Source organism: Monopterus albus, unplaced genomic scaffold (genome assembly GCF_001952655.1).
Source record: "Monopterus albus unplaced genomic scaffold, M_albus_1.0 scaffold6.1, whole genome shotgun sequence".
NCBI classification, from domain to species: domain Eukaryota; kingdom Metazoa; phylum Chordata; class Actinopteri; order Synbranchiformes; family Synbranchidae; genus Monopterus; species Monopterus albus.
In genome coordinates, this window is record NW_018127886.1 from 6,965,872 (window position 1) to 6,989,215 (window position 23,344).

Here is a 23,344-nt window from a genome sequence, read left to right on the forward strand (position 1 = left end):
AATAGTGTGAATGCTTTTTTTGTTTCTCTATGCTAGCAGCATGGCTCAAGGTATGGCGTTCAGTTAGAAAGTGAGATCATCACTTTGGCCTAGACTGAAATCTCTCAGCACATTATTATAGTTAATGTAGGTGTTATAGCATGTATTCATTCTTTAGAATAATTTGGATTCGGCTTGCTTTTTTGTGTTAACCCAACTCAGCTTGGTTACTGCTCAAATTGGGAGAAATACATTTTCAAAGTTAGAATGACTTCCTGTTTACAGCATGCTACCTGTTGGGTGGGGTGAGTGATGACCAGGGTTAGACTGAACACCCATCACATACATAGGCTGGTCTGAATCACATAGCATTGACTGTCATGTCAGCTTGTGTTATCATCACTGAGGTTAGTGGCATCAAGTGAACCTGTGTCTGCTCTCTCTCTCTCGCTCTCTCACTATGTCTTTGTGTACTTGTTTGGTCATGATTACGTGTGTGTGCTGATCTATTCAGTTAGATAGGCATGGTGTTGGTGCTGGGCCAGCCCTTCTCTCTGATCAATTTAAGTGCACACACAGGTCAAATAACAGAGTGTGATGTATGCTCTACAGATGGTAAAGCTCCTTGAGACAAATTGATGGTTTGTGATATTGGCCTTAAATTGGCTTGATTTGACACACACACAGGTATATACAGTGGGTACGGAAACTATTCAGATCCCCTTAAATTTTTCACTCTTTGTTATATTGCAGCCATATGCTAAAATCATTTAAGTTCATTTTTTCCTCATTAATGTACACACAGCACCCCATATTGACAGAAAAACACAGAATTTTTGACATTTTCGCAGATTTATTAAAAAAGAAAAACTGAAATATCACATGGTCATAAGTATTCAGACCCTTTGCTGTGACACTCATATATTTAACTTAGGTGCTGTCCATTTCTTCTGATCATCCCTGAGATGGTTCTACACCTTCATTTGAGTCCAGCTGTGTTTGATTATACTGATTGACCGTGATTAGGAAAGCCACCCACCTGTCTATATAAGACCCTACAGCTCACACTGCATGTCAGAGCAAATGAGAATCATGAGGTCAAAGGAACTGCCCGAAGAGCTCAGAGACAGAATTGTGGCAAAGCACAGATCTGGCCAAGGTTACAAAAAAAATTTCTGCTGCACTTAAGGTTCCTAAGAGCACAGGGGCCTCCATAATCCTTAAATGGAAGACGTTTGGGACGACCACAACCCTTCCTAGAGCTGGCCGTCCGGCCAAACTGAGCTATCGGGGGAGAAGAGCCTTGGTGAGAGAGGTACAGAAGAACCCAAAGATGACTGTGGCTGAGCTCCAGAGATGCAGTCGGGAGATGGGAGAAAGTTGTAGAAAGTCAACCATCACTGCAGCCCCCCACCAGTCGGGGCTTTATGGCAGAGTGGCCCGACGGAAGCCTCTCCTCAGTGCAAGACACATGAAAGCCCGCATGGAGTTTGCTAAAAAACACCTGAAGGACTCCAAGATGGTGAGAAATAAGATTCTCTGGTCTGATGAGATCAAGATAGAACTTTTTGGCCTTAATTCTAAGCGGTATGTGTGGAGAAAACCAGGCACTGCTCATCACCTGTCCAATACAGTCCCGACAGTGAAGCATGGTGGTGGCAGCATCCTGCTATGGGGGTGTTTTTCAGCTGCAGGGACAGGACGACTGGTTGCAATGGAGGGAAGGGTGAATGCGGCCAAGTACAGGGATATCCTGGACGAAAACCTTCTCCAGAGTGCTCAGGACCTCAGACTGGGCCGAAGGTTCACCTTCCAACAAGACAATGACCCTAAGCACACAGCTAAAATAACGAAGGAGTGGCTTTACAACAACTCTGTGACTGTTCTTGAATGGCCCAGCCAGAGCCCTGACTTAAAACCCATTGAGCATCTCTGGAGAGACCTGAAAATGGCTGTCCACCAACGTTTACCATCCAACCTGACAGAACTGGAGAGGATCTGCAAGGAGGAATGGCAGAGGATCCCCAAATGCAGGTGTGAAAAACTTGTTGCATCATTCCTAAAAAGACTCATGGCTGTATTAGCTCCAAAGGTGCTTCTACTAAATACTGAGCAAAGGGGCTGAATACTTATGACCATGTGATATTTCAGTTTTTCTTTTTTAATAAATCTGCAAAAATGTCAAAAATTCTGTGTTTTTCTGTCAATATGGGGTGCTGTGTGTACATTAATGAGGAAAAAAATGAACTTAAATGATTTTAGCATATGGCTGCAATATAACAAAGAGTGAAACATTTAAGGGGGGCTGAATACTTTCCGTACCCACTGTATACAGTGTAAACCACTATATACAAAGTTAGAATAAGTGGAATACAGTAATCTCAAAAGTGCAAATCAATTCTGTAATATACAACCCCAAGTCATAAAATGTTGGGATGGTATGTAAAATTTAAACTGAAAGTAGTGACTTGTAAATCATCTGTGTCCTGTATTACAATGAAAACAATACAGCAGCACATGATTTGATATGATACCTTATAGACTTTATTCTTTGTTAAAATAAACACTAATTTCAATTCTGATATTTGCAACACTTGGAGGACTTTAAGATCCTTAACAGAACACAAGGGTTAAGTGCATAAAGGGTAAGGGCGCAAGCCTAAGCTGGATGACAGTCCTCTCTAATCCCTTGGACGGCACTGCATCAAGAATCATCACTCTTCTATAAGTAATATAGCCACGTGGGCTCGTGATTACTTTGGCACACTTGTGTCCAGCACTACAATACAATTACATCCAGAAGTGCTGCTTAATTTTGATTTTACATACCATCCCAACTTTTTCGGATTTACAGTGCTAAAATAAAGGTGTGCATGAACAACCAGACAGGAAAGATAATGCATGTTTGTCAGTACAGCAGCCTTGTACATGATGCCATTTAATTTAATTCAATTTTTTTTTGCAAATTAAACAATTAAATCAGATTTTTTTTACTTCACCGTTTTGCTTCTGTTAAACTTATGATCTTGTAGTGGCAACTACTGTTTAAGAATATATGTATGTATTAGCCATTTTATGGATGAGTGTACTCATGTTCCTGCAGATTTGTCTTCATTTGCATGTGCTTACATTTTGGTGCACATCTGTCCTCCTCAGCTCCACTCAAAAGTTTTAGCCATCAAAGCTTCATGCCTAAAATCAACACAGTGTTTGTCTCAACCCTGAAACAACCCTTTGAAAAAAAGAATCTAAATGTCTTTTTTTAATTTCTAAAAACATACTGTATCTCTTCAGCTAAATACTAAGTTACTCCTGAAAAAGACAAATACTCAACCCTGTCTTTTGTCTTGTGCTATTTTAGTAAACACATTTGCCTTACATCTTTTCCTTCACTGTGTTACACAACAACTGAGAGGAGGATAAAAATACATAAAATTTACATAATTAATCAATGGATGTAACAATATTCAGCATCTGAAGAACTTTTGTTTGTTAGTTTTAATTGGTATTTGGTTATAAGAGAACCAAATACATTTGTATTGACAGAAAAACCCAGCTAGTGAACTGCAAAGTATTGGTAATTATTTTGTGGGTTAGTGGATGTTTTACTGTTTGATATCTGTTTAGTTTGTGGCCGGATATAAATCTAGTATAAGTGTGAAATACTAGAAATCGTGCTGCATAATTTACTTGCAGGGTTTGGAGCGAGTTTTGTGGCTTAGTTGACACTCATCAGCTGCTTGTAATCATAGTTTGTTAGGAAATTAGGAAATTGTCTGCTGTTTAACTTATAATAGCTAACTGTATGTTTTTGTGTTGTGTGCATTTCTTTTCCATAATACAACATTTGCATGGAGTTGTAGATTAGAGAAAGTATATCAGACAGATGAAATCACATTTGGATAATTAATTAGGTGGTCATGTGTAGTAACTTGTTAGTATAACCGCCAAGATTCACACAACATAATGCGGCACTTGCCAGGAGTACAGCCAACTCACCACTGCTGCTACAAGTTTATGTTATTGTGGAACACACAATCAAATTGTTAAAATGTCACAACCTAAATAAGGTGCAATACAGCAGCCACAGACAAATGCAATACCATGCAGTCTAGTTCATGAACCCTGAAAGAAAGTGTGAGGCATTTAATGTTGGGCATGAAAGCTTAAATACAAAAATGTGTGCTTTTGTTGTGTTGGAGGATGATCATTAGTTAAAAAGCAAAACACGCCTGTGCAATTTAGTATGCTTCTCTGTCTAGTATAAGTCTCTGTTAAAGCTGAATAATGTTTTTTCTGAATTCACAGAGTTTGCTTGAAGGATCACAAACAGGTTATCAGTGTGCTGGTGAATGATTGCCCTTATTGAGTAAACACATCTTAAAGCCATAGAGGGTGAAGTTTAAGGGAAAGCGGTGCAAATGTATTTTCTGCAACAAAGTAACAATTAGCAATAACTACAGCAGAAAAATGTGTATGTAATGCACATACAATTTTCCATGGTTTTCTGAAGGGACTATACTTGGGTATCATCCCACTGCCATGTGCTTCCTGAAGCCAGAACATCCAAATCTGGGCAATGTGGATGGAACCTGGGTGGAACTGTGGTTGCATGGGCCTAATGCAAAGACAAAGGCAGTTAGTCAGTTAAGATGAACACACCGTCAAAATACATACAGTATATCTCTACAAACGCACACTTATAGGAAGAATTGAAATTAACTATTGAGACACTAAATGCCTTTAGAGGACACTTTGAGGACCTTGTGTGTTTCAGTAAGGAGTTAATGGTTTTTAAGTCATCTTCAATTCAATTTCTTTCTTTCTTTTTTTTTCTTATTTTTATTTTTTGCAGAGAAAACATGGTCTTCAACTATAAGGAAAGTGCCAAAATTCAGAACTGCAAAAATAAAATCTAAGTAAGATGAAGTATCTTAAATCAAGGTAATAAATTCTCATTCTTTGTTTGACAAGATATTGCTTCTTGCCAGGCAGTTATTAATGTTAGAACATTTCACTTGTTTCAAGCTTTTGTCCTTGATTATCATAATATGGTATTATAAGTTGTTACTGAAATTTTAATGCTGAGTAACTTAATGCTTGAAATTAGAATGACCAGAATTATAAAGCTGTTTGATCAACACTGACAAGTACAGATTTGCTTTGTGTCAGATAAATGTGCTTCTTTTTATTCTAGCTGCACTAGTTTTAAGATCTCTACGGGTTCTTGAGACTAGATATTTTACCTGTTTCTAAAAATCTTGGCAGATGAGATTTTCCTGTTGTGTTGGCAGATAATTTAGCTTATTTTAAGTACTATTGCTTCCATTTCATTACTTTTAGACTACTGAGAAATCACAGCAGAGATGCACAAGTGCAGCAATTTTCAGCAGGCTGAAGATTTTTCTCTACCTCCTAACCAGGCTCATCAAATAAATAGCCTAGCTCAGCGAATGGGTGGCTCGACTCGGAGAGTGATGCCAGCCTCTCATTTACTACCACCGGCCTGTCACTAACCAAATCTGTTGCCGGCCTAAAAAGTAGGCTCCTGCTATTTCTCAATATTCATAGTTTTGACACTTTCACTCACCATATTCAACAGCCTGGGTGGTTGCTGTTAGTAATTAAAGCCACTTAAAGCTAATGTTGTTCACACAACATTTGCATATGAAACAATTATTATTCACAGTCGAGATTTGCGATAAAAAGGGCATTTGCTGCCTAACAGATTTAATAACGTATTTTAAAACTGGAAAATGTTAAAGGACTGAGCATTTGCTGGAGTGCATCAGTAAAAAGTCCTTTTTTATGTGACCCAGTGTGCTGCACCAGAGGCAGTTGTCTTGAGTATCCCAAATTCAAGTCTCATTCTCTGCCCACACATGAAACAAGCCTGATTTCCATGGCAACGTTATCCTTTTCACAGCCCTAGTACAAGTACAGAAGGAGACTATCAGGATGCACAAGTACTGTGTTCTCCACTGAGCATGGACATGGGAAACGAGCACAGCAGGACCCAACAACTCTAATACTTAGGTTAATCCTTCTGGGAAGCAAATGTTTACACGTAACAAAACAAAATACAACAACTCTGTAGTTCTTCAGTATGCAGGTTTGATCATTACATTACGTTAGGCTCTTTCTCAGCTCTTAAAGAATAAAATCGTCTAGAGAAAGGAGGTTGACAGGGTTCAGGTGCCACTTTCTCTCTGGCTCCACACCTTCTGGTCAGCACTTGACCCCTCTTTAGTTATCTCATGCAGAAACGCCTTTAGGCCCGTGTCACGTGTTCCTCTCACACTTCATTTCCTATAGAGGAAGCCCCTGGGGATGTGAAAGATGAAAGGGATGTAATGTTTATTATGAAACATGATGCTACATGTATTATAGCTATCATGAGGGTATGTAACAAGGCAAAGATGATTACTTTTCTGCCTATACTTATTAAATCCACTCCTTTCCACAGAGGAGGAGGAGGAGGAGGAGATGTTAGATGAGCACAGCATGTCTCCTCATATTACCATTTAGCCTTCTAAACTATGGGCTTGAGTGCACAGTTGCTTTTAGATGGGTGTACATTTGGTTCGCTGAATTAGACGAATAACAGGATTGAAACTGTATTGAAACTCTGAGTGAAACATTATTATTATTTTAAATATAAAGTGTATTAATATAAAGTGTCAAATAACTGAGCTATTCTTACTAATTAGGTTAGTCACTGAATTTCATTTACCTGTAAACATTTTGTCCACACAGTTTTTTGGCAATTATGTTAGGTGTTCATGTAATTGCTTACTTTTTGTGGTGCATTGTTTGTGTGTGTGTGTGTGTGTGTGTGTGCATTTGTTTATGTGTATTTGTGTGTTAGTAGGTACAGTATATACGCTTATGTGACCACTTCATTTATTGTCTCCACTGTTGTGCAGTGGTCATCACAATACAGATGTAACCCTGTTCATTAAGCGCCTTACTCCTGGGTCATACACAGAGCCAGACAGAAAGACAGATACACACAGATAAATGTGTGTGCTGTTCACTAAGCAGAAGAAGTGGAAGTAACAGTGAACATTCTGGAGCAGAGGGTGACTTTAACAAAAGTCTGCCTGAAAATAAATTATAGTAATAATTAATAAAAACTAAACCCGCAGTTGTGGAATTAAACTAGAAAAACACAGGTAGTAGCTGTGGTGTTACTGTATTATAATGAGAGCTGATTAAGTACATGTTCTGACTCTGGCTGTCTCCGAGTCACCATTGCCAGGAGCGTCTAGTATAATCCCTGTGTGAAACTGTCTGTCTGGTTGGCTTGCTGCCTCTCAGAAGTGCGGTGTGAGAGAGTGTGTGTACTGCAAGTCTCTCTGCCTGCATGTGTGGGTGAAAAGTCTGAGTGTGCGTGCACAGTTGTCAGTGTCTTTCATTGCGCATGAATGTATCTGTGCAAGCCTTTGTATGGCTATCCAACTCCATGTTGTGTGTTTGTGTCCTTTAAATCAACATGAGAAGTGCTTAGCTTAATGGGCCTCAAAACCTGCTGACTCACTAACCTTTTGCATTGATGCAGACAGAGAAAATGTACACACAGCGGACAAGAGAGAGAGAGATGTGGGAGAGAGAAGTGAGATATGTAGGAGAGAGAAAGCTGTTTCTGTGAGAGAGAAAGAAAGTGGAGGTGAGAAAGTGAAACAGTGTGTAAGCACAATAAATAGATGTGTATGTGGAAATGTCCGAATTCTGGGGCTTGTTTCCTGTACCAGACGCACTGTTACCATGGAAACTTGCTGATGATCCAGTAGGGGAAGCAATATGGCTGAAGAGTTCATCTTTGGAATGACATTTTTGACACAAATATATTTTTGACAACATTTTTGTTGCGGGGTGGTGTTTCCCCACTGCATTTCCCAGGAATTATCTGTCAGTTAAACAACAGAGACTGTGATTTCTTTCCCCTGGATTTAGTTTCTTTGTCTGTTTACCCATTCTGACCATTGCTGCTCATTGCTGAGTGCTCAGTTCTTTGTTTTATTTCAGTCTATAAATGTGAAAGAAATCACTTCCTGTGCTGTGTTTAAGAACATCACCTCAATGCATCATCATGTGATTGAAGCCATATGGGCTATAATTTCATACAGGTCTTCTCCACCTACACACCTCCATAAAAGGCCAGTGTTACAGCTTTCACAGCGCTGCAGTTGGATAAAAACCTTGAGGTCTCAACAAACATCTCCTGAGTTTTAGCTCTGCTTTAGATTTGACAGCCACAAGGTTTCACATGTTTTGTTTTCCTGTGATTGCTACAGCAGGATCCATGAAACATGAAAATAAGTTAACATTTGTAAATCATGAAATTACATATTTCATGTCCTTTTCTTGCAGAATCAGCAAAGGAGGAAAGCGCTACAAAAGTCTAAGTCTGTTTACCACAAAGAATGAACAGTGGGAAATATTCAGTTCTATCAAACTCTGCCCCTGTCTGCCTTTTGTGAAACATCTCATTACTGAAATGCTTATTCTTAAACAAATAAAAGTTTTGCATATAGATCATGTTGTTGAGTCTCAGAAACCTGGACCAGTATCACTTTAGTGGTCTTATCACTCATGGCACACATATACCTACAGCCACACATTCACTCCAGCAACTCATGAGATTCACTTCCTTCCTTGCATGTAGATTTCAGATCTGATCAATTCATCATTTATCTTTCTTTGCATTTCTCCCTCTCATGTTTATGTCATTGTTGAAATTGGACTCATGAATTCAGCTCTGGCATTGCTGCTGCTATGCACATTATTTTGGCGGACAGTGAATATCTTTGGTGACTAATAATTTGAATAAACTTTGCGTCATTTTTTCTATTCTACTTTCTCCCTCTGTCCTTTCCTTCATTCCTTTCTCCTTTCCTCCCTTCTCTTCTATCCATTTAGGAAACAGTGGAATATGCCTTCCTGATCATTTTCACTGTAGAGACATTTCTGAAGATCATTGCCTATGGCCTGGTCATGCACCAAAACTCATACGTCAGAAACGGCTGGAATATGCTGGACTTTGTCATCGTTATAGTGGGGTGAGTTCACATACTGTAATGCATATGAAAACACACTCAAAGACATGAACACAGTGACAGTGAGACTATTTCTCAAACATACTTTGGCTTAAACCACACAGTACGTTTACATGCACACGTTTATCATGCTCATGTGCAGTGACAAGACGACAGCGATGTTGGGGCACGTGTGGATACACACACACACACACACACACACACACACACACATACAGACATACTGTACATGGCCTTGTTTAGAGTGACCTGGCCCCAGTAGGACACAACCAGGGCTCATGACTTTGTTCTCTGCTTTCGTGACAACTTCATCACTGTCTTTGACACCCTACCCCTGCTTTTCCTTCTCTTTCAAACCTCTGTCTCTCTCACCCATATCCTTTGTTTCCTCTTCAGGTTGTTCAGTGTGGTTCTGGAGATGATAACCAAAGATGCTGACTCTGGTGGCCAGTCTGGAGGCAAACCAGGGGGGTTTGACGTCAAGGCCCTCCGAGCCTTCCGCGTGCTACGACCCCTTCGCCTTGTTTCTGGAGTTCCGAGTGAGTTAACACAGAGCTGTTATTAGAGCTCTAAACTATTTTAAGCAAGTCAAGTCACAAGTCCTCGGTTTTCACTTAAAGCCATTTTAAGTGTTTATATCTAGTGTGCAGATACACAGAGTGGAGGCAGTGAGATATCTGTGTCATCTTAAAAAGAAGTGAATAGGGTGCTCGCATATGATGTCACATCACTGTGTTGTAGTTTGAACTGCACCCTGGAGGGCAGGAAGTAATTTTTTACATAGGCAGCACTATCACAAGCTGTCAATACAGTGTGTGCCTATACAGTAGTGTGCGTAATTTACAGCTGATCAAACTAATTACACCGGCAAAGTAGGAGAAGCTTTTAAGTTGTTCATAAGGGGATAAAATGGAAGAAAATGATGATACACGCTGGTATTATGTCAAAGTGTGTACCCCTGTTGAGATGTCTCCCTCCTGTTAAAACTCTTTTGCATAGTGCCCCCCTCAGTGGTTAGGGCTAGGATAAGGTTAGGTCTGGGTCATGTTACTAGGGGGAACACATTCTTCCGTAACACTGACAAAATTGGCATGGCCCTTCACCAAAAGCAGACCATGCTGGCTATTCTGCTACACATTCTACAAGAAGCACCAAAACCAGCAGGAGTGGCAAAATATAAGTCATTTTACAGTATATCCAATAAATGGTGACATCCTTGAAGAAAAGTAAAATTACCTATAATTCAATTGTAGTTTTTTCCAAGCTTCACAGGTGGCATTTTAAATTTGGGGAACCCTGGGTATGCATGTGCATTTCTATGTTCCCTCTGACCTTGGCTTCTGTGTATGTTTGCAGGTTTGCAGGTGGTCTTAAACTCCATTATTAAAGCCATGGTTCCCCTGCTTCACATTGCTCTGCTAGTTCTCTTCGTCATTATCATCTACGCCATCATTGGCCTGGAGCTCTTCATTGGCAAAATGCATGCTACATGCTATGTGATAAAAACAGGTAAGGTGGTGTGGAGACTTGTATTTTGATGCCTCAGCTGGTTTTAATTTTATTTTCTTGTCTGATTTTTGCCTAGTGAACTGTCAGAGACTGTGAGAATATTAAACCCTTGTTAAATTGAGTCCCATAGCCAACCTACAGTATGAGCAGACATATTTATATCAGTTTAAGATGATGTAGGATTTAATCCCTGAGAATGAATGAACACATGTACCTTGTTTGTGAATGGTGACAAGCTGCTGAAAACATGACAAAGGAACAGCTGGTGGTTTAAAATACAGGGATAAAATGACTAATATCTGGCTATTCTGTCAACACACCTGACCTTTGCTCCAGCATTGCTGCTGTTGTGTTAGAATTATTCAAAAAGTGAATGCATACACAAGCATAAAACCACAGTCATATTCCAAAATGGCTGACTTACACCAGAAAAGCAGCTCACATGGAGTCACAGGGACTAGTGGGCTATACAGGAATATGACAGCAGTTTTCATGGAGTGTTACTTTCTCAATCTGATCTCTTCCTCTCTGTTTTGAATCACTGTAAGTCGAGAGGTCAGGACATAGTGAGTGCTGAGGTCCATGTGCTTGGTGATACATATTAAATAAGTGTGTATGCTTATCTTACCTGGGTTTAATTCAGTTTTGAGTTTTTGTTTGCCTTTATTATGCAAATCATAGATTCAGCTCTCCATCTCCATACTCCACAGGTGCCCTTGCGGAAGAAGAACCCACGCCGTGTGCAGTGTCAGGGCATGGTCGTCATTGCCTGCTCAATGGTACAGTTTGCAGAGAGGGCTGGCAAGGTCCCAACAATGGCATCACCAACTTTGACAACTTTTTGTTTGCCATGCTCACTGTGTTCCAGTGCATCACCATGGAGGGTTGGACTGATGTTCTCTACTGGGTAATCTGCCCCTCTGCATCACAATTACTCCAGTAAAGCCAAAATGGGGCAGTATATTTTTGGTTTGTTAATCCATATACACCAATCAGCCATAACACTGTGATCATCTGCCTAACACTTTGTACACAGGAGTCAATGTGGCAGTTGGTCGGCACTCGTGTCACTCTGCAGCTCACTGTGCATCGTCAGTGAATCAGTTTGCTTTCATAATTCTACTGTCAGGAAGAGCACAACTGTGTCGACCTTTCAGTGGAAACATTTGTGTAAAAGGAGTGAAACCTGTGGTCGTGAGGACAAGTTAGAGATGAATGTTTAGATAAATCCAAAAACCTCCTCACTCTAGATTTGATATCACCACTATATCCTTTGAATGTTTCTCTTCATAGAGACCAGTGTATATTATTTCTCATTTCATCCATTTTAACATAGAATCAAACAAACAAAATCTTTTGAAAAGGATGATTGAAACTTAAAAGTTTAATCTACAGTAGGTCGACCTCATCATCAGTGACCCTCGGGCATCCATGACCCTGTCCCAGTTCATTGTTTGTCCTTAGACACCATTGGTCGGTACTAACGACTGCAGACTGGGAACAAGACCCTCGGTCAGGGAGACGCTCTGACCCAGTTGTCAGACATCACAGTTTGACCCTTCACTCAGTCTGCAAAAACCCAGTTGTGTAATTATAAATGAACAAATTGCTACTGTCTCTTTGTATTAAAAGGCACTTTTAGTGTGGTCACTGGTCACAGCCACCTTACCATTATCTACATTATCTCCTGGATACCCCCTCTCCCTCAGTACTAACCCAGTTGTCTCTCACATAGTGACCTCTAGTGGTCACAGTTCTTGCTCCAGTTGTAGCTGCAGTTGAGACCTGAAGAGCTCCTTTGCTCTGAAGGACATACAAGCTTTGAGCTGCCTCAGGTCCATTCAGTTTTATTTAAAATCCAATACTTTTGGAGTACACAATTATGAAACACAAAATATACATTTATCAGGTTTAAAAGGTCTGATCCTGTTTTCTTCTTCTCTGCTTTGTGTTTCCATGTAGATGAATGATGCAATGGGCTTTGAGCTGCCCTGGGTTTACTTTGTTAGCTTAGTCATCTTTGGATCCTTCTTTGTTCTCAACTTAGTTTTAGGTGTGCTGAGCGGGTGAGTTTTGAGCATGCTTATGTTTTTGTGCACTTGTGTGTTGTGCTTTTACCAATGTGCTGCTGTTTTTCATTTTTCTGTAATGGATGACTTTCATGACTTTTGTTTTGCTAAACTGAACAAATTTATAGCAAACACTAAGAACTTTTTTTGCAGACAGTACTAGATAGGGTTCAGTACACTTTTATTTTTCAAACCACATAAATATTAGTTCTACTGATAAGCAGGTTTAGAAAATTTATAGATTGACCTGTTCTGATGCTATAGTGTTATGTGACCCAGGTTTGATGGTGATAATGCTCTGCCCTGTCCAGAGAGTTTTCCAAAGAGAGAGAGAAGGCCAAGGCTCGGGGAGACTTCCAGAAGCTACGGGAGAAGCAGCAGTTAGAGGAAGACCTAAAGGGCTACCTGGACTGGATCACCCAGGCTGAAGACATCGATCCTGAGAACGAGGAGGAGGGAGATGAGGAGAGCAAACGTAACCGTGAGTTACCTGGATTAAATTCATAATGTGCCTTTGTCCTTGCCTAATGCAGGAAAACAAACAATGTTAACAGAACCAAACCTTAACTCTGCCTTTGATTTAATTAATGTTACACACCTCTCTACCCCATCAGTAATGAAAGAAGAGCATTAAAAAATGTCACCCTACAAAGATACAGTCAACATTCAATAAAATCTTTTTGATCACTGTCGTGTACACTTTGTACAGTTTGATACAACATGTCATCTTCTACAAGAGGGAATCAACCAAAAAAACAGCTATTGTACATGAGACATTCACCATCTAAAAGAGGCTAACTTGTTATCTGGCAAAAAGATTGTTACTAAGTGAAGTGCATGCTGGGTTAGTATTACTGTAGTCCTCTGAAGATATGTTCTGTTTTGCCTGCTATCTTACAATGCCTTTGTATTTTACATAGCTGCCACTAAGTAGATCAAGGATAGAATTATTTACTTCAGTGTGTATTTTCTGTTTGTTCACATTATGTGTAAATGCTACACACATGCATACTGATGTATACATTGTACATCAATGTATTACAGGTGTAGATGCTCATGATTTATGATCAGTGCAGGTTAGAGCAGTTGTCATCCCATTCTATGGAACACTGTAGTAGGAGACTGTAGCACTACAAAATAGTGCCCTTCCATTATTTTGTTTTTGGATTAGTACAAAGCCTGAGAGGGGGACATAGTAAAGAATCAATGGTTAAAAAAATAAAAATGTGAGACCTTGGCAAGATCTTGCTAATTACTTTTGCGAGATCTCACAAAATCAACCACCATTTTTTGTTTCCTCCTATGTCCCCTCCCGGGCTCCGTAAATAAGTGCAAAACTCTTCTTGTGGTGGCAACACTGTGGTGAAAACTATGACCGATAAATTTCTTTCTGTTTTAAAAGATTCTACAATATACTGTACAACATGTAGAACAAATTCTTCTTTTTTGTAACAGCGCTTGTCGTCCTTGGGCCCTTCTATTTCTTGTGGAAAACCTCTCCATTTGGCTGCTTCCTCCAGCTCAGTGCGGTGTTGTCACTCACTCCCTTGTCCCTCAGGATCTGTTTGAGCTGATACACAACACTGCAACATTATCCTTTACAAAGAGAAAAAGTTTACTAAACAGATTCCTGTGCAGCTTTTCCTCATTTAGTCTTTTTTAGGAGCACTCTGCCTCATACATACAACCACCGGCCACTTTAATAGTCACACCTGTACAATTGAGGTCATCGTTAAAGGTGGTGTTGTACTGTACTACATTATATTCAGAGGTGTGTCTATATTTTTATCCTTCCGAGCTACATACACGAGAAGGTCAGAATAGTAGGAACAGCTATGAATTGCATTGAAGTGCATATCATTGTACAGGTGTACCTAATAAAGTGGCTGGTGAGTGTATATAGCTATATTTATGTTTCCAGTTTAGTTAGTGCTCCTGTATTTGCACTTATTACATTATTAATTTTACACTATTGGTCAATACACTTGTTACAGTAATAATGACATAGATGTTCACACTGCTTTTAGCATATGTATGCTGCTCTTAGGACTCATTTGATTATTTTATTTTTGGATAAAATTGCAAAGGCAAAAAATGAAATACCTGTTTCAAGATATTTTCCATTAGAGCAGGGTCATTCATATTCAGTGAGGGGCTGTTTCTCACCACACTCAGTTTTATTACTTGCTTTATCATGATGAATGTAAAAAAAGAAAAAAAAAAACCTTAATTGCGAGTTTAAAATTTTGTGGTTGTATAATAATTGATATCATGTCATCAATTTGAATATTAAAAAAGAAAAATGTGGTAGTTACACTTTCTGTTTTAGCTATTTTATGATATCTTAGGTTAGCATGGACCTCTGCTGTTACTGTTTTATTGCTAGTTGTTTACTGTTACGTCTGTCGTCATGGCATCAGTGAGGCCAGCACGCCAATAACACAAACCTATCATCTGCAGTTAAACAACACCGCATGTTAACTTTCCAAAACAATTCATGAAAATGATCAACATGGTTCATTTTTGTCAAATTCTATTTTGAGACATTTCGTTAATCACGGGTTTCCACTCACCGTGACTGTAGCAAATAAATGCTCTCTTCTCATCACAGTTCCAGTCCTCCCAATAGTTGGAGTCGCTAAGGTCTACACACACACACAGTACTCATATCTGAAGTTGTTATTAGGGTCCCCTGAACTTTGTTTCCAGTAACTAAATGAGAATTTACTTCCATCTGACCACTTCCACGAGTCTCTGAAAAGGCCAATCCAGACGGTTTGTCCTGACGGTACCAGATCTTTTATCTTTTGGTTCTCTGTCATGTTTCTCACAATGGCCAGGTCTGTATGGTGGACTCTGCAGTACGTCTGGGCCTCATTCCATGTCATGGTGGTGGTGGTGATAAAGAAAAATGTGCCATTCAGCCCTGAAAGTAAACCACAGTGAAGCGCTATATTGAGCACTAACTACAGTTCTGCATGATTAACATACGATATATCTGTCTGCACATGAACGTTTGACTGATACGGTGATGAGGGCATGTTTTTAAGTCCACCATAGTGATGGGTCTCCATTGTGTTTATGTTGTTACATTTGCACTGTGGCTTTGACTGCCCTCTAGAATAATAAAGTTGGTGAAATAAAAAAGGACCACAGAAGACCATGAAGAGCCACAGCCACCGTGTCTGTCTCAAAATTGTCAGACTGAGTTTAATTTGAATGTGTATGTGAGTTGAAAGAGGGTTATGTTATTATGATATTAATTCAGGTCTCTAGTAAAAATTCTCACCTCTGACATCTAAGCAGACAGCTGGAAGCGTGTTTTCACAGTTGTAATCAAGCCATTGTCCAGTATTGTCTATGGCAGCACATTTTTCTTTATTCTGGTAATTGTCCGGTTGATCGGGTGCCCAGTTCCTGAACTTATCCTCCCCCTCACTGAAGAATCCTCCATCTGCCAGCGACCACCTCCAGCTGTTGATGTCGTCATACAACCCTATCCAGGCTCGCTGAAAGCAACAGCATAATAATATAACCCCAGTAAACATTTGATAACCCTTTTTTAAATCAAAAATCAATTGATTACATTTTCTTACTATTCTTTTTTTCTGCCTATCAGTTTGACTTAGGTTGCTGTCAGAATTGTTTTGATAATATGAAAAGTAGAGGAAAATTTAGAATCACATAGTAGCTGGATCGCAACTGGCTTAAATTGGCCATGTTTTTCAATATGTTCATATCCTCCATGTTGTCTATAGTGGCCAGGTCTGTGTAGTGTTCTCTGCAGTATCTCTGTGCTTCAGCCATGGTCACTTGGTCGTAAATGAAGTGGTACCGATGGGAACTTTCAGAGGATACAGCATAGAGCCCTGCAGTGACAGAAATTATAGTTGACATTGTAACATTACATTTCACCTTTTTCCTTTGCATGTAAAACTAATTCAAATATAGGTGAAAGCCCTTGGTGGAGGTAGAAATGGCAAAAGTATTCCCAACAGTGAATAAAGGCCTATTTTTGAAGAAAGGCATAGAGTTGTCAATGGTTTATTAATCAATATGGGGACTAAACTTTTAGTTGCTTTTTCAGACAGACCCACGACCATTGTTTTAGCAGGACCTTTAGACACCCTGATGTCCCCAGATGTCTCAGCTCAGCCAGTGTGAATATCGTGAACATAAATAAATCCATAAATAAATCCAGCTTTATACACTGCTCAAAAAAATAAAGGGAACACAAGGGAAAATAAGACATTCAACTATGTAATGAACAAGGTATTTAATAAGAATATTTCATTCATTCAGATATAGGATGCCTTATGTTGTGTTCCCTTTATTTTTTTTAGCAGTATACATCAATTAGTAGAAGCATACTGTGAAACTGAAGTATGTCAATGGTGGAACCATATAGACAAATATAAAACATACTGTACCTGCTGTAGCCATGATGAATAGAATAACTATTTCCATCTTCATTTGCTCTGGCTTAGTGATGATTTTCCAGTTCCTCTGACACTGCACAGTGAACTGAACGTCTTTTATGATCATACAAACTGGTTCTGCAGAGTAATTTGCATTTTTGGCAAATACTTTACATTGCATGATTTTTACATTATGACACCCCAATACTGTGTGTTTGTTCAGGAATTTCCCTTTTTCATATCCATAGTTTATTTTGTTTGCCCCACAGTGACTACAATCTGTATTCAATATATCATTATTTACAGGAATTCAACGCCACATTGAATATTTATTCTTTATTTCAAGATAGCAATGTGTAGCTACATGCTGCTATACTACCCATACCTACTGTACCACTGGGCATTTAAACATTTAAAGAGATGCTAAAAAATAGATGTGCAGTAAGCCTATTACTGGTGTTACAAATACAGATAACAGGCTTTCTCCAGGCAACATCTGTTCCCACTGCATATCTGTAACTGGAAGAAAAAGCTGCTTGTCTGAGAATGAACAAGAAGCTCATTTTAATAGCAAAACTTTTGCTCAGGTTTTTCTTGCTCATTTTGTTTTTTATGTGATTCAATTTTTTTAAGCTGTGGGTGAAATTCAAACAAAAGAGGGAAATGTGTCTTAATTAGATTAATGGGATAGCTAATGCTTCATTTGAGCCTCAGTAAAACTTTGGAGCACATCTTTGCAGAGAACGAGAGCTGTGTATTTTGCCCCTTACTTTTACAGTGCTGTGGTGTTATGGGTAAAAATCTTCAGGGTTGCTGTGAAGAGAAGGAAAAGTTACAGCAAATAGGGTAGGAAAGAACTTTATTGATCCCACAGTGGGGACATTCCAGTCCTAAATAAGTCATATTCTCACATACACCTATCCTTTAACACTTGAGAAAGCAAAATCAACTAACTAGTGGATGCCTGCGTGTGCCAGTGGGTAGGTGCAGAAGTCATTTTGGATGTGCGGGGACATGAACTGTGGATGTAAATCAGCCCATCTGCTCCTTTTAAAAACATGTTTGTCGTGCACCTTGTTGTGAGCTGCTGATGGTGTAACAGTCTATGCGCAAGTCTCTTGTTTGTGCCTGTAATGATGTTTGATGGCAGCCTACCTCTCGTCTTAACAGTGCTGCAGCGCTTTAAAATCATTGACTGTGCACTTGGTGCACCTCTCACTGTAGTTGCCCTGCTTTTTTTTGTTATAGACAAGATATCCAAGACAACACACTAACCTTTTATCCTTGATTCCTGCAGTGTCCGTGTGCCTTGTAAAAAAAAAAAAAGTATATAATGGCTGCTAACATTAGTTTTTCCCACTCCTTCTCCTCTTTCTTTCCTTTTTCTTCTTCTCTTGTTGCAAACAGTTGTTCTCCTTCTCTGCCTTCCATCTTCTGTTTTCTCACTGAAGTCTCGTTTACTGTTGACTCCTCCCAGTCTAATAGTGTTTTATATAGTTACTCTGTCCAGAAATCATAAAGCTAACATTAATATTTGACAGAATTTTCTAAAATGTATTTCTTAAAGCACCAGTGGGACATTTTACAGTTGGTGTTCTCAGGTGAACACTGTAATGGCTGCATTGTTTCACAACTGCCTCAAACATATTCTTGACAGTTTCTGTACTGCAGTTTCTTATCTGCTGCGGCAATAATTAATACATGCTGGCCTTGCTGATAATATTGTACTGTACAGTACAGTATGTACTGCTACCATACATCAGTTAGCAAATATTGAGCAAAATGTCTGCAAACTGCTCTGAGCTTTTGTTCTCATGTCAGCATTTGAATTTAAGAAAATCTATGTTCATCCTTTTTTGTAACTTTTCATTAGTTTCGTATGTACAAATTATTGCAAATACTAAACATTAGCCCATTTACTGTCTCTTTCCTGTCCCAGTTGCCTTTGTGCTGTAAGCAAATATAATGGATGAATTTCCTGTTTGATGAATTTACTTTGATTCAGTAGCTAGTCTGTTGCAGAAAGAGGATATGTTCTGACTCCTGTACACTTGTTAACTAGCTTTTCTGGACATGGTAGCTGTGTTAGTAGTTTGTATTGCAGCTGTTTCTTGCTGTACATTCCTCTCTCTCTCTCTCTTGTTCTGCAATGTATTGACTCACTGCTTCCTCTGCTGTCTGGCTGTGTGAACTGCATGTTGGTATCCACAAGGGGTCACGCTGGCTGACCTCACTGAGAAGAAGAAAGGAAAGTTTGGCTGGTTCACTCAGTCCACAGAGACACAGGGTAAATGTGTTTGTGTGTGCATGAGTGTCTGGGCATGTGTGCTGTCTTGTGCAAGCTCAGTCAGTCTTTGTCCTGCATGCATGTGCTTTGCTTATCCTTTTGTATTTGCATGCACCTTATATATTTGACCTGATCCTTATCATAAGCAAATTCATGTCATGGCATGGCATTTTTCTCTACCAGCAAAGCTGAACAGCTAGTGAAATCAATCAACACTTTGTATGGTAGCACAGAAATGAAAGGAAATGAGAAAAAACTCTTCTTTGTATTAGGAAGCAATCACGTTTATCAGAAATGTTGCTGTTAATGTGAGAAAGAATAACACTAAAAATTACAATACCACCCACACAAAAGAGAGATCACCATTCATCTTGAGCATTCTGTCACATTAATGATACAGAAGCACATGCTGTACATTCAAATTGTTAAAAATACAGTATAAAAATGGTTTTTGAAATCTGACCAAAAATTAAAGAAAGATATACGAGATTGCAATCAGTATCACAAAATTTGAATGCACACTACTGTTGCTATACATAACTGGTAGGTCTCGAGTGAAAAGCCATAACATTATACATTTCATTATCACAAAATCTGATATTTTGTCACAAGACCTGCTTGACATGCTGCACTTCAAAAGCATTTTTAACATTTTGACTGGGATATGAAACTTTTTGGCAAGTTAATTTTGCTCTTGCCTTGGTTTAGTATGGTATTTTCAGTTATTCTCATAATCATGTTTGAATCACGGGTTAACTATACACAAAAATGCCAGTTTTCAGCTCCTTCATGCAATCATCATCATCATTTTGAATTCCTTTCATTTTTCATTTAAGACAATACTTTATGCATGTACAGTATATAAAATATACTGTGTGTTGTAACCCTGTGATTATGTAAATAATACTTGTTTCTGCAAACAGACCTGGACCAAATAGTTTGATCACATATTTGAGCTAGACATCGCAGTCAGTACTGAACAGATTTGACACACTGGATACTTGTAAGCTCTTTTATACGAGTAATTACTATATATTTGTACTCTGACAGGTTTCCAACTGGTTATGTACAAAGTCCAATTTGACTCAGGTCTGGCAGCATGTATTCACTGTGACTTGAACTTTTTCAGTGTTCAAACAGAACAGCTGGTTTCTCCAAGATCCAGTGGATAAAATTGGATGTTGTTAGTCTCCATTTTGTAAAAGTAAAACATTCTGGAATTAAGAAAAGGCTGACTGAATTTCATTCCTTAGTGTCAAACTATGAGAAGTCATTCTGACATTTTCTATCTGACATGTGCATTGTTCAGTTTTTGCTTTAGCTTTATGGGGGTTTGGCTTGGCCTTTTAACCACATGCAACATGAGATAAAATTTCAGCTGACAGAAAAAGGAAAAGTCTCTTAACAGCTAAGATCTAAAAAATATGTTTATTTTGTGTTGAAAGTGTATGATAGCCGTCTTTATTGTAGTATTTTTTTGGTCAAATGTTTGATTCTTAGAGAGTTGATTCCGGCAGTTCTTTTAATAGGTTTTTACTGTAATAAAAAATAAAAAACATTTGACTTAAAGCATTACATCAGCCTACAACCAAGCCAAACCGAAATGCATGGTTGTCAAGATTAAAATCTATCGGAGTGTGACTTTTATTGGTGAAACCTGTTCCCTTCAGGACTGTTTACATACTAAAATGTGTTGTTAATTTACATTACTTTGTGTGTATGTGTGTGTGATGCCACAGCGAGCATACCAACTAGTGAGACAGTGTCTGTGAACACAGACACTCAACCTGGAGAGGATGACAGTTCACCCTGCTGTGGGCCGCTGGGGTGAGTGTGAGATTCATGAGTCGGACGTTTACAGTCCTCTATCAACTTATGATGAACTAGTAGAAAGAGGTTTGCAATTTTTTTTAAGGACACTTTGACCAGGTAAATGACAAAAAAGGCAAATCATCACACACACACACACACACACACACACACACACACACACACAGAACACCATAGTACTTGTTTTCCCCTTTTTTAAAAGTTGCCTGTGTTTTATTCTCCTCAGTCAAAAAATTACTAAGTCAAAGTGCAGGTTAGTACCTCGGTATGACGCTGCATGGTAGATGTGTCTTCACTCATCAGTGTGATTTAATTCCTTTTGCATGGCTGCTTTTAGTCTCATATTTGAATTACTTTGGTTCCTAATGTGCTCATCTGTGTTTATGTTCATTTGAAGTTTTTGCAGTTGATCCACTGTCATGTTTTATTTCAGATTAACCAATTACTGTTTGTATCCTGAGCTCGCCACAGTTTCATCATTGTTTTTCTCTTTTTGCAACCAAAATCCAGTCTTCCTTATAATCTGTAGCTTCCTGGTGATGTTGTGCTATCATTTTACTTCACTACATGTTTAATTGCATATGTGTCTGAGGTCTGAAGAGTTAATTACAGACGTTTTGATGTTTCATACAAATTATTTAACTCTGGCTGTAATTTGACTGTATGAATCCTGATCATTGATCCTGAAGTGGAACTTTTTCTCTGTCAGTCGTCAGTGGCGGCGGTGGAACCGTTTTTGCCGCAGAAAGTGTCGTGCCGCTGTGAAATCAGTGACATTTTATTGGCTGGTCATCATCTTGGTGTTCCTCAACACGCTCACCATCGCCTCTGAGCACTACAACCAGCCAGACTGGCTGACTGAAGTGCAGGGTATCTATTTTGTGCTTTTGGAAATAATGCATTTCGGTCAGTTTGTTTGACAACATTATAAAGGTCCCGTTCTGTCCTCTCCTCTTCAGATGTAGCCAACAAAGTTCTCCTGGCGATGTTTACCTTGGAGATGCTGGTGAAGATGTACAGTTTGGGGCTGCAGGCCTACTTTGTGTCTCTGTTTAACCGCTTTGACTGTTTTGTGGTGTGTGGGGGCATCGTAGAGACCATCCTGGTGGAGCTGGCCATCATGTCTCCTTTGGGCATCTCTGTTTTCCGCTGTGTACGCCTCCTTAGGATCTTCAAGGTTACACGGTGAGCAACAGAAAGTTATGTGATGAGATGGCTTAAATGTTTCAGACCCTATGTTTTCCCATTCTTTTGAGTAAAAAGGCTATTGCATGATTCAACAAGGTATTACAATAAACACCCAAGATTGTAAAACTACTTTTTAAGATACATTTCAGGCTTTGTTCTTTTTTTATTCTTTTGAATAAAACAGGGGAAAAACATTCTATATTCAGTTTTCTATTGTTCAATAAGCAAGCCATCAGTGAAACTCATTCAGAAGTGTAATGCTTTCTTTTGCTGTCAACGGGGATATTCCACTGAGAAGATAAAGCATATGTAAACCTATTAAGAGAGCATTAGGTTTGTAGCCAGAAGGTGCAGTAGCTTTGGAGGAGACAGGGTTCAGTTCTCTCAGGGACAGAGTTTGGTTATTGTTATGATCTGTTTGTTGTAAAGGAACACTATAATAATAATAATAATAATAATACAATCCACACAACATTCTCCACTGTGTTCTGTGGAAGAGTTTCTAATGTGAGTAGCTAGATGTATAATGGTCTGAATATGGTCTTCATATTTTGTCTACCAATATTATCATTTCCATATTTGCACCTCACACCCAGGTCCTTGCTTGTCTGGTTCAGTGTGTCTGTCCTTATATTAACATGTTTTATATTTTTCTTCTTCAGCCATTGGGCATCTCTTAGTAACCTGGTGGCCTCTCTGCTCAACTCCATGAAGTCTATCGCCTCCCTGTTGCTGCTGCTCTTCCTCTTCATCATTATTTTCTCCCTGCTTGGCATGCAGCTTTTTGGGGGCAAATTCAACTTTGATGAGACTATGACCAAAAGGAGCACATTTGATAACTTCCCCCAGGCCCTACTCACTGTGTTCCAAGTGAGGTTTTTGTTTTTTTTGCAGATCATGTTTATATAATTTGCATTTATACAATCAAAGTGATTTTATTCAATAGTAGACACATCTTTGAAATATTGATTTACAGAAACATGATAAATGTAAAGTGACTTCTTC

General features: G+C 39.0%; 1 protein-coding gene across 26 annotated transcripts in view; it reads left to right on the forward strand.

The window, feature by feature from the left end:
• LOC109970859 (voltage-dependent L-type calcium channel subunit alpha-1D) overlaps positions 1-23,344 on the forward strand; it is a 78,400-nt gene that overhangs the window by 23,360 nt on the left and 31,696 nt on the right. For 18 of the 26 annotated variants that reach the window (XM_020618714.1, XM_020618722.1, XM_020618743.1 and 15 more), the window contains exons 4-15: positions 8,902-9,041; positions 9,435-9,577; positions 10,395-10,547; positions 11,258-11,454; positions 12,510-12,613; positions 12,928-13,097; positions 19,247-19,321; positions 21,061-21,148; positions 21,378-21,404; positions 21,861-22,021; positions 22,111-22,336; positions 23,002-23,209. In XM_020618714.1, the coding sequence (XP_020474370.1) occupies positions 8,902-9,041; positions 9,435-9,577; positions 10,395-10,547; positions 11,258-11,454; positions 12,510-12,613; positions 12,928-13,097; positions 19,247-19,321; positions 21,061-21,148; positions 21,378-21,404; positions 21,861-22,021; positions 22,111-22,336; positions 23,002-23,209 (1,692 nt within the window). The remainder of the gene's footprint in view (positions 1-8,901; positions 9,042-9,434; positions 9,578-10,394; positions 10,548-11,257; positions 11,455-12,509; positions 12,614-12,927; positions 13,098-19,246; positions 19,322-21,060; positions 21,149-21,377; positions 21,405-21,860; positions 22,022-22,110; positions 22,337-23,001; positions 23,210-23,344) is intronic. The other 8 variants (XM_020618786.1, XM_020618922.1, XM_020618912.1 and 5 more) reach the window with 2 other exon arrangements.